The following is an 11,706-nucleotide window of genomic DNA, read 5'->3' as shown; positions in this document are numbered from 1 at the left end:
TTAGTGTTTGAGTTAATTTTTTCTAAAACTATTTCGTTTCCTAATTTCTTAATTATTTTTGTTGGGCCTCTTTTTTCTAATGAAATATTCTATCCGATCAATTTATTTTTTATCTATCATTCGGTGTCAATCCAATCCTTTATTTCTTATGAACTAACACAAATCAGTTGCATATCTTAATTTTCAGAAGGTTACTGGAAAATTTGTTCGGCAAGCGATATAAAATGGGTAAGAAGAAGGCATTCATCGATAAGAAAGCCAGTCAAAGATTTCGGTTGGTGCCGGATAACAGAGAAAAGAGTGAACGTTTCAAACCAACGCAGGAGCATTTGGAAGAACAACAGAAGTATGGAGTCTACTATGACGACGATTATGATTACTTGCAGCACATGAGGGCTATCAATGAGGTTATTGATTGTCCAGCCAGTTCTAATACATATATAAAGTTTTCAGCCAATGAAGCTTGAAAATGTTCATGAAGAAGTGGAGAAAACAACGATCAAATCATCATCATGCCCATCTGGCTTCCCTCCGGCTCCTCCACTTTTTGGACTTACGGGAGTCATGAAAAAACCAGAATTTTTCGACGAAGATGTTGCCAATGCTTTAGAAGATGGAACCGATGATAGAAGCGGAGGAGAACTCGAGGATAATTTCATCTCACTAGCTGGAGGAGTTCTAGACGAGCGAACCATGCTGTTCCGTGATGTGAGACGAGATGTCGACTCGGATGAAGAAGAGGAAGAAGAAGAGGATGGTGATGGTCAGATGTACGACGATTATAATGACGAGGAGTTGTTCGGTGAGGAAGCGGTCGGAGAAATCAAACCAACTAGAGCTGAGCAAAGAGTTATCGATGACGCCTTCGAAGAGCTCATGGATAGAGAATACAACACTGAACAGGTATATCAATTCACAAGCTATTCTAGAGAAAATGTTCATTTTTTATTAGATTGGAGAGCTTGATGGAGACGACTATGAGGTAGGAGGAGCACTCGAGCCAAACGCGGGACGTCTTCACAAACTCGTCAATGACAAAGGACCTTCGAATGCTGAGTATGATGAAGAGGTACTATATCTATTCATAAAGATTCAGTTTTCTAGTGAAACATAATTGAAAGTGTTCTCATTTTGCAGCTCGCCAAACACTATGTTCGTGAACGGTTGCGCCTCATTGAGGAAGGAGTCATCAAAGACAAAGAAGAGTACGAAATTGTGGAAGTGGATGAGGGAACTAATAAGAAGATGAAGTGGGATTGCGAGTCATTTGCAACACAATACACAAATATCTACAACCATCCAACATTGATTAAAGAACAGCGTGGATTGTCTAGAAAAGCTTTGAAGCGTTTCGATAAAGCCGTGGAGGAAATGGAGATTGCGGAAGAGAATGAAGACGAGGAAGAGGATGAGGATATGGAGGATGACGACGATGCAGATGATAAAGAGAGCGTCTTCTCAACCGTTTCAACATTCCGACCAAAAGGGGAAACTCCGGAACAGAGAAACTTGAGAAAAAAGGCAGTGAAGGAGGCTAGGAAACAGAGACGAATTGAGAAGAAGGCTAATAAAACGATGTTTGCTGAGGAGAAGAGAAAGGTGAGAACAATATTATTTTGATATAATTAGAATATGTCCTCATTTTGATTTCTTCCAGCTCGCCAAAGGACGTATCGGCCAGATCAAAGCTCGCCCAGTCTAGTCAATTCCATTCTCTTCGCCCTATAATAAATACCTGTTTCTTGTTGTTCTTGTTGACCCAAAAAGTATCCTTGTTTTTTTCTTTAAAAGTGTTTCTGCTTGTTTCCATTTCGCTCTTTTCTCTGCTTCCCCATATTTCTTGTGTTGTCTTGAATTTTTTTGTGATGAATTTGAGCAGCAACTTCGTCCCGATTTTATCGCCGCGTGCGCCCTCCAGAGGGGGGTCCATCCACATTACCAAAGCTCTTCACTCTCTTCTCCCTATCTTCAGAATATTCCTTATATTCCCTAAAGCTCGCTTCGGCGACGACTTAAGAGAGACATGAAGAAGCGCCACGACGCTGCGAAAGGGAGAAGAATCAACTGCTCTTCGCTCACGAAATGGGCGGAGTTCGGAGCATCCGCCCCTTCCCGTCGCCGACTCAATTGTGTTGTCGCCTCTTCTTGTGCTTCTTTCTCCTCATTCGTTGTTTCCTTTCCCACCATCTGACGTCTTCTTCTATTTCTCCGTCGTCCCGCCAAAAGTTCCGATTTCTTCGATGACATCGTGATAAGAAAGTCATGGTCGAAGGAGGCGTCACCATCGTCAAATATCTATTGTTTCTAGCGAATTTAGTATTATGGGTACGGTAGTTTTTGAAATGAGGAAAACTGACTTCTAAATTCAGGTTGGCGGACTGTCACTTATCATTGTCGGATCGATTTTACAGCTAAAGTTTGATAATGTGTTAGATATATTAGGTGATGAAAGGTGAGCAATTTTATAATTTAGAACTTCTTTGTTTCAATCAAAGTTAGGAATTCAAATTACTAATATAGAAGAAACATCGATTCAGGTTAGCCACACCGATCATACTTCTGGTGATTGGATCTCTTTGCACACTTCTCGGCTTTCTTGGATGTTGTGGAGCGATTCGAGAGAACTACTGCCTTACTGTATCGTTTGCAGTTCTTCTCGCGCTTCTTATTGTGAGTTTGATCCGATTTATTGTCTTTAGCCAATCAATTTCCTTCTTTGATTATTCAAATGTGGTTTCCTTTGGTCCCAACTAACTATAAGATCGTGTATTGTTGAATGTCGGATCTCAATCAAAACGAACTCTAGTGAGATTAGTTTAAATCGAGCATTTTGAAGCACAATACAGTCTATACAATAACATCTGGGCAAGGGGCGACAGTACTACATCAGACAATTACCGTATTTCCTCTAATAAAAGCCATTTAGCTCAAAGCTTGCGGTTTTGGTAGCCTTATATTAGAGGTAAACTGTATAAACATCTGTTTCGATTTTAGACCTGTGAAATTGCTGCTGTTATTATTGGATATGCACTGCACGACAGTTTCCGACTGGGTATTTCCAATCAACTTCAGGTAAGAGTTCTATTTAATTATTTCATTTTTGGAGTCCAATTTCAGACGGGCATGGTACGATATCACGAGAGTCGAGGTGTCGAAAGTGCCTGGGATAAAACACATCAGGTGAGTCGTAAATATTTTGATATCTTTTTGTTCCGTTTAATTGAGCTCCATTCATTCGACGTTTTAGAGAATTTAGTTCTTTTCCTCTTATCTTTAAAGTTGATTCGATCCTATAATTCAGAAAAGTATTCTATTTTTCCTAAGACTATCATTCTTAAGCATTGCAAAAAAGTCGAAGCTTGGCCGAAGGTCCCACAACAACAACTACCGTAACCTAAAATATGTTTATTTTGAACTTTATTTCAATGGTTTTCGCTGCTTTTAGTCGAGTTGTTTCTCCTCGAAAAGTTTTTAAAAAATTCTGGTTACGGTAGTTGTCGGTGTGAAATCTTCGGCCACGGCTCCGGTTTTGTTTGTACCGAAATAATATTTTCACTTGGGTCCAAAACAGTGGGTCAAAAATCGCGCCCAGATAACTTTTAGACCAGAAGAAATCTGAAAATTTCAAATGTTGCCTTGGAACCAAGTGTATTTTCATTTTGTATTACTTTGTTCTGAAGTTGCTTGAGAATCAGGTCAAATGTTCGCGCAATTCATTTCAACTCAAGTTTTCTGTGCAAATTGAAAATTTTTGAGTATTTTGAAAATTCCCATTTTCATCCAATAAACTTTTTCAGTTATTTGAATGCTGTGGAGTGACGAATTCATCAGATTGGCTCACTTTCACATCAATTCCCGACTCGTGTTGCGTCGAAGAAATGGAGGGATGCGTACGGGAGAATGCTCCACTGTTCGAAGCCGGATGCATTCACAGTGTTGAACGTTAGTCGTTTTTTTTTTTGAAAGAAGAAGAGATCAAAGTGTGCTCTGTTGCACTTTGTCAATAGGGCATGATTAGGTGGGAATTCAAAATTGAATTCTTCGAATTTCAGAATGGACACTCAAAAATGGAGCGATGGTTGGTGGGATCTGCGCAGTGTTGGCCGCCATTCAACTGGTTGGAGTCTGTTTCGCTTGTTGTCTTTCAAAATCAATTCTCAAGGATTTTCATGATTTTTATTACTAGCTATTTCAATTCATTTCTCTGCCTAGTTCTTCCCTTTCCTGCATACAACAAATAATAATAATAATTCATAATTTATTTTTTTACAATGAAAATGGAAATACAGACTTTGAATATAAGTAAAATTCGGTAATTGAATCATATTCAAAGTTCAGAAAAAAAGGACTGGGATGAAAATTGGGTTTACCCTGGTTGGAGAGCTCAAAGTGGAAAAGTGTGTGTACCTTGTGCTGGAGCTTTTGACAACAGAACAGAACGTGAGTAAAAAAGAGATACATAAAAATGGCAGCGACGAGATGAATAATAAGAACTGATCTACAGTAACCTGGACTTGAAATGCCAGTAACTTTTCCTTCTCTTTGCTTCTCGGGGAACATTTTCGTTTCGCTACTACTACACAAAAATATCATTTTTCCCAATCTCTTCGTTTTCCAAGAGTCTCTTCTTATTTTTCGTTTTGTGTTATATGGTGAGCGCATCTTTTTTGGAGCTGTGCTTTTCAGAAATGTGCTCGCGTCGCAACTCAAATCAGGAAGCGGGCCGAGAGAACATGGTAGACGATGAGAGATAAGACACGAAGATGGATCATGCTCTGGGGAATGATTCGGTGGTAGAAAGGGGACGACGATGGGCACCGAGGAGCAAAAGATGGGGGGAGACAGAAAAGTCACAAAGACTGGAGTGTGAGGAGGAGAAGCGGGTGAAGTTTTTTTTTGGGTTGGGAGAAAGAAAAGAGGGAGTCAAAGATAGTATTACAAGATAAAATGTAGTTTTTCTTTTTATCACCGCAAATTGACCTGATCTGGATGATTCGGAACCGGAGGGGACCTTGATGACAGAGCTAGATAAGCTTTGTGATAGCTGGATAGTGTTTTCGAGGAAACGACCCAGATTGCACAAGTAATTCCAACAACCAATTGGGATACGTATCTAGAATACAATACATATTGGATGTCAATTTTACTGAAACTCACTTCAAAAGGAAAATAATAATTTCTGGTGCTGCAACTTTCGGATCTCCTGGACACTCATCAATGGTAAATGTGAATCCAAAGTCTTCTCGATCTTGAAGTCTAACGCATCGATGATGAAGCCATCCTTCTAGCCAAGCTGGCATGTGCACTGCCTGATACCACATAATAGAAGCATTCATGGCAGTTGGAAGAGAATACATGATAGCAAAAGCCCCGATTCTAAAAACTGGGTTTTGATTTTCTGTTCCTCAACTTCGAGATATTTACCTCAACATCAACTTTTCCAACTTGCTGATATTTCTTTCGACGTCTGCGCGCTGCAGTTTTATATAACTTCGAATTCGAATCATCGACCAAATTCCACAGATTAGTAGGACTGCTCCGAGTGCTGCAAATAGAACGTTTTTTCGGAGAAAAACCCAATTCCCCCAATTCGATTTGTTCCCCCCTATGCATCAGTAGTATTTTTTCCACATGAACCTACCCAACGAAACAACAATCGGGGTGAAGAAGAAGTAAACGAGAGCTGAGGGATTGAGATTTCCAACAGAACAGATTCCAGTAAAAACATCTCCATCGACAGAGTTTGTGACGAGAACAGTGACCGACAAGACTGCAGGAATTCCCCAGCACATGGCATGGAAATATGGAGATAGTGCTGCAATCGATTCTGCGCCCCATTTCAAATTTGCAGCCAAGAACCAGGCAAGGCAGAGAACCAGCCACCTGAAATAACAAAAATAATGGAATATGAATTTTATAAAAGGGTTACCATGCACAACTGGCCATGAAAAAGAAGTAGTGGACTACGGCCAGAGCACTGCATCCAACGTTTTCTCCTCCTTGGGTAACTAGGATTTTCGGTGTTGATCCATAAGTTCCACAGGCAAATCCGTCTTCACCAACGACACCTAAAATTTCCCATTATAACAAATAATTGCCGTACTCCACTCACCAATCATGTAAACTAGCGAAATCGCGAGATAACAAAAAGCCAAATAAAGAATTGGTCGAACTGGATAGGCGAATCGAGACAAATCCACGAGGAAGGTGACAAGTGTGAAAAGTGAGCAGACGAAACAGGCAACAGACCAGGCTGCAGTCCAAATTCGAAGAATACGTCTCACGCGTCCGTCGAACATCATCGGTACCTGATTATCCGCTTCACACGTCAACGAACAATCAGGAAGACGTCCACTCAAAAGAGGGAGTGAAAAGTGAGAACCACTGGTGGTATGCATGACATGTGGGCATATTTTTGGAGATAGAACCACTTCATTAGCAATTGTGGAGACACCGAATGTGACGTCACTGCTGCTCCTGTAATTTGGACTATAAATCCTATAGATTTCATTGAAAAAAGAAACACTTACTTCTTAGAACTACTCGATTCACTAGAATTCTTTCCAACACACAAATCACTAACAGGAAATTTGTTACAGTCTAGCTGATCGGGCCATTGGAAACCAAACTTTTTCATCAGTGACTCGCAACCGTTCTTCGCTGATAAGCACAATTCCCGACATGGCTGAATGGGTTTCTCTAGAACTGTACAGACTGGAGCGTATACGGTACACAGGAACAGACGAATATCTTCAGAACATTTCACTTTGATTAGTGGATTGAACTGTGAAATGGCAGGATTGGCTTCGGACTGAGTTGTATGTCCGAGGAGATTGGGAAAAACTGTTTGGTTATAATCAAGGTTCTTGCACATCGGGATTGAGATTAGCTCGCATTTTCGTGGGCTCGACAATCCGCTCATCGATGAAATCGATGTGGACGATAGTCTTTGATCAGATGAAGAACATCCAAGAAAAATTGTGAAAAATATAAACAGAGGTCGATACATTGTGATTTAATTGGGTTCGATGGTTAGTTCATAGCACAGGTTGTGATTTATCTGAAACATGCGAGAATTTTTGAAGAAAGAAAAAATCAGAAGTAGAAAGTAAAAATTCAAATCAGGGATCTTCGGACTGTCGAAAACTCCGATTCTCAAAATTTCGGGTTTTTAAAAGTAGAATCAGAGAAGCGCGACAAATTGGTGAACGATTGACAAACAGATTTTCAGAACGCTAGAAAATTATGGAAAATAATTTCGAGACCCGCAAGCAAACGTTTTGTGTGCGCCTTTGACATACTGTATTCTAAAATTGTTTGATTCCGAAATTTCCGAATTCCATTCCAAACATCCATAATTCAAATGACGGAGTGATGAAAACCATTCAAAAAACAAACTGAGGGAACATAGTGAATGTTGAGAATAGCTACGGTTTAATGATTCATGAAATCATAGTGGGAAAACCTTGAATTAAGAGGACAAGTAGGATTATCGAACGGAAGAATGAACACTATAGGCTTACTGTACACCGTGTCTTTAATCTCTTTTCTGCCGTTGCGTAATTCTCAAAGCTCTCGGGATAATAATTACGACATCGTTGGATTGTAATTACTAAAGATTGGTCTAATGAAAAGATCAACACAGAAAACGAAACAGAGTTCAAACTGGAAGGGCCACCTGCTGTCCTACTAAGTGTCAAATGGGGGAGGAACACGCAATAGAACAGAAAAGAGAAAGAGACAAGATAGAGAAGAAGCTTGCCTATTTTTCAAATCATGATTATTTTCAAAACATTCTCGGTATTCCTTCTGAAAAGAAGAGGAAACAGAGGGGACAGATTAGAATCATGAAGAAAATACGATCGATTTGTAGAACCGATAAGAGCCATGACCTAACAAGTTGAAATGTAGCAACGGGGAACAATCGAAAGAGAGGCATTACAAAAATAAGAACTCTGGAAACTGAGCGTTCTGTTTGAAATAGGACAAAAAAGGCATTTTATACCAAACATTCCACTATATTCTGAATAAGCTTTTGTTCTTTTTGGAGCAAGTTTCGCAACATATTGAAGATCTGTGTGTCTTCCTCTCTGCCTCATGCCAGAGATGGGTGTCAAATTCAGTTCCGGAATCAAATCAAATGGACCACTATAGGCGCTCGTTTCGATGAAAAAGTACTGATGAAGTGAGCGCAACTGGGAGCTTGTGATCATGAGAGAATGAAGAAACGTGTGATTTGTGATTGATAAAGGAAATGAAGAATGGGCGAAGAGGGAGAGAGAGTGTGTGCAGGAAGAAGAGATTCAGGAAAGTGGTGATAATGCGATTGGAAGATGGAGATGTTCCGAGGTGGGAGCAGAAATGATTGGTCGTTAATAGCGAACACGAATGGAGAACGACTCAGCTTGTCTTTTTTTAGGTCATATCTCCTAAAAATGCCCAACAATAAAAATAACTAAACTAGGGGTACTAAATTTATGGCCAGAAGTAAATGACGTAAATGACATTCCAGTGCAGAAAAATGTGATGATTTGATGGCGATGAGAGACAATGATGAACCCAGATGGTCCGCACCTGTTTGTTGACCGAAAAACTGAAGAAAGGTCGAAATTGATGATGGGCGGTCAAATGGAAAATATGATTATGGATGGTGGTTTATGTATGAAATTTTCGAAAGATGAGACACTTTTTCAACGTCATGTGGTTTGCAATCCATGTGAATATCTCTTATTTTTTTTTTTGAAACGAAGAAACATGAAGGTGAAGCTAGGAAAAAATTGAAATCAGTATTCGAATTAGATAAATCAACAGCCTGACATTTTGATAATAGACTTTTATCAGCAATATATTGGTGAATGCTCTTAATACTGTAGGCGCCAAACCAGCTTCTATAATCGTATAAAGCCAACAAAATTAGGATATCATTTTGGATGAGCCAGGTCCATAAATCAATTAAGCGAAGACACAAATCACCTCATAAATTACCTAGTGAGTGCCATAAAACACATAATAAAACACCCGCGAAAAGCAATAACGTATCTGTCTGCCTCTTTCCGTCGGGAGTTTTGTTGGAGTCTCTGAGGGTGAGGCGGCGCCATAAATCAAGGCGAATGGGGTGTTTGCAACACGAAGAAAAGAGGAAAGATGGGCGGGACGGAACGACGAAGAACAAAAAGTAATCAATGAGGCAAGAAGAAATACGGAGGGAGGGACTGGGAGGAAGAAGGGGAGCGAGGTGTTAGATGGATCGGTTTGTGTTGTTTCGAGGAGGACTGCCCGAATGATGGAGTGCTCCGATGTCTCTTGAGCCCTTCCTCAGAGTATGTGTGTGAGGCCCTAATTCGGAGACGATAGATGGATGAGGAAGGAAGAAAAGACACTTTTCTATCTATTTATTCATGAACAATGGCGAATTAGCACTTTCCGAATAAGGATGGGGTGATGGAAGATGTGGCTCTTGTTTCATTCCTAGAACAAATTGAATTTTAATTGACCATCATCGTGCTTTATCGGATGGGAAGATTCCATCAATCAAAACGATGTAGATTTTACAATCGCTATTATTTTCCTTTCTCTTTTTCTATAATCCTTCAAAACTCGCAGTGACAAGTTTTTGAGCTCCTCTACACCGAATATTTGTGAAGTGCCATGTCCAAAACTATATCCTGACACGTCCCAAAGGAATTTCTTATCCGAAAATTTACAAAAAATGGAAACAAGAGAAAAAAGAAAAAAGGAAAATGGGTTGACCTCGAGACTCTCGAAAATTAAACGCTCCCGCCGCTACGCAACCTGTCGTCGGCTCAGGTGTTTACGGATCTCAAAAAATTATTTTTATTTGAATAAAAAAAATTAAATTATCTTTAAAAAAACGTTAGAAACCGAGTTCTCAGTAAAGAATCAATCAAATATTCTATATAATTGAATTCTTAAGAACAATTATAACCTTAGAATTATAAATTGCAGATGACAAAACCAAAAACTTCACGAATATGTCTTCCATTTCCTCCAGTTTCGAGAAAAAGTAAGCACTCTCCATTTTTTTTCGAAAATATCGAACGACTTACAGCTGACTTCTTACTGGGCGGATTATTCTCATCCATTCATGTATTGCTGACTACTATGGTCTACCATTATATTCCGGATCCGTATATGGATGAAATTTTTCACATCTGTAGGAGAATCATTTAAAAAAGTATACATCGTCTGAATAATAGAATTTCCAGCTCAAACAAGATCCTACTGCTCCGGTAACTACACTTGGAATCCGTTGATTACAACACCTCCAGCTCTATATGTTATATCAATGCCATTTTGTGGAGGTTATGAAAGATATGTGAATTCTATCCTTCTCTTTTTTGCTATTCCTGCTTTTTGCCGGTTTCGAAGAATGTTTGTAAGAGTAAGTGTTAACCCTAGAACATTTTAAACTTTTTGATTTTACGTTTTTAGACAGATGTGTTTCTAACAGCTTCAATCGTTGGATTGCTTCCAATTCTGATGACTTCGTCAGTTCTCTTCTATACCGACCTTCTATCGTTGACTTCTGTAATTTTGGGATTCTCGATGCAGTGAGAGAAAAGAATATAATTGTTTTATTCTCAAGATGTTGATTTCAGAAATCCACTGACTTCTGCTGCATTCTTTCTTGTTTCCATTCTCACCCGACAGACAAATATTGTATGGGCAGCGATATATGCATTCTCAGTGCTCGCTTCCCAAACCAATACCAATCAATCGAGAACTGAAAATATGAAAAATATCGTCTTCTCTGTGTTTTCACTATGGCCGTTTGCTGGACTCGCTATCGGATTTCTTGGATTCTTATATCTCAATAATTTTCAAATCGTTTTGGGAGATGCAAAGGCTCATGAACCAAAGTTCCATGCTGCTCAGTTTTTCTACATGGTGGCGTTTTGTGCAGCCCATGCTTGGACTCAAATTCTACCGAATCTACCTTCCCATTTGAGACATTTGACAGATTTAAAAGCTCTCGTACTTCAAGCAGCAATTGCAGGAATAGTATACAAATTCTCCTATGATCATCCGTATCTTCTAGCCGACAATCGCCATTTCACATTCTACATTTGGCAGCGATTCCTGTCAAATCCTGCGATTCGAACATCGATTGCTCCACTGTATATGTTCTCGGCAAGATTCATGGCAACTTCTACACGGAACATTCATTTTTTTCACAAGTTTTTGTTCGTGTTCGCAACTGCAGCAGTTTTAATTCCTGCTCATTTGTTCGAAATGCGTTACTATATTGTGCCGTACGTCATCTGGAGGCTCTCAGCGACCAACAACCGGAATAAAATACTATTGTTTTTAGAAATTACATCCCAGATAACTATTCTCTTCATTGTTCTTTTCTTGTTCTTGTTCAAAACTTTTGAGTGGCCAAATGAGCCTGGAATTAAACAAAGATTCATGTTCTAAGCGAGATTTTGTAGATATTTTTTTATTGGGTCGAATTTTTTCTCTTTTTTTTTGAAAATTACGGGATTTCCTTTGCAATAAACTTTTCTTGAAGCTTTGATCAAAAAAATCTACGATGTTAAATAAAAACAAGGAAGAAACAATTTTGATGAAATCCAGTTCTACAGTATTTGTTAAAGGCGCATGTCAGAGATGTTTCTATCGCGCCAAAGCCTATATCGTACTCTTGCGCAAAAACGGTTTCTGGCGGCAAAATTTTGAAGTCTT

At 39.3% G+C, this 11,706-nt stretch overlaps 4 protein-coding genes across 4 annotated transcripts; 3 read left to right on the top strand and 1 right to left on the bottom strand.

Moving 5' to 3' along the window:
- Positions 1–224: 224 nt before the first annotated feature.
- On the top strand, positions 225–1,702 carry CBG03822 (the record flags this gene model as incomplete). Its single annotated transcript, XM_002639215.1, has 5 exons — positions 225–407; positions 454–903; positions 953–1,069; positions 1,138–1,599; positions 1,658–1,702. 5 exons carry the CDS (start codon positions 225–227, stop codon positions 1,700–1,702), a joined length of 1,257 nt encoding a protein of 418 aa, XP_002639261.1.
- Positions 1,703–2,262: 560 nt separating this feature from the next.
- Positions 2,263–4,186, top strand: Cbr-tsp-7 (the record flags this gene model as incomplete). The annotated part of the gene is made up of 7 exons (XM_002639216.1): positions 2,263–2,325; positions 2,370–2,452; positions 2,538–2,670; positions 2,995–3,072; positions 3,118–3,180; positions 3,798–3,942; positions 4,053–4,186. 7 exons carry the CDS (start codon positions 2,263–2,265, stop codon positions 4,184–4,186), a joined length of 699 nt encoding a protein of 232 aa, XP_002639262.1.
- A 779-nt stretch (positions 4,187–4,965) lies between these two features.
- Positions 4,966–7,009, bottom strand: Cbr-mom-5 (the record flags this gene model as incomplete). Its single annotated transcript, XM_002639217.1, has 7 exons — positions 4,966–5,113; positions 5,158–5,376; positions 5,425–5,545; positions 5,642–5,883; positions 5,930–6,068; positions 6,113–6,477; positions 6,531–7,009. The coding sequence occupies 7 exons, from the start codon at positions 7,007–7,009 to the stop codon at positions 4,966–4,968; spliced, it is 1,713 nt and encodes a 570-aa protein (XP_002639263.1).
- Positions 7,010–9,966: 2,957 nt separating this feature from the next.
- Positions 9,967–11,439, top strand: Cbr-tag-179 (the record flags this gene model as incomplete). The annotated part of the gene is made up of 5 exons (XM_045245005.1): positions 9,967–10,024; positions 10,070–10,174; positions 10,227–10,402; positions 10,453–10,571; positions 10,620–11,439. 5 exons carry the CDS (start codon positions 9,967–9,969, stop codon positions 11,437–11,439), a joined length of 1,278 nt encoding a protein of 425 aa, XP_045092490.1.
- Positions 11,440–11,706: the final 267 nt, after the last annotated feature.

Source organism: Caenorhabditis briggsae (genome assembly GCF_000004555.2).
Source record: "Caenorhabditis briggsae complete genome, chrI, whole genome shotgun sequence".
NCBI classification, from domain to species: domain Eukaryota; kingdom Metazoa; phylum Nematoda; class Chromadorea; order Rhabditida; family Rhabditidae; genus Caenorhabditis; species Caenorhabditis briggsae.
This window is presented reverse-complemented; position numbering and strand designations above follow the sequence as displayed.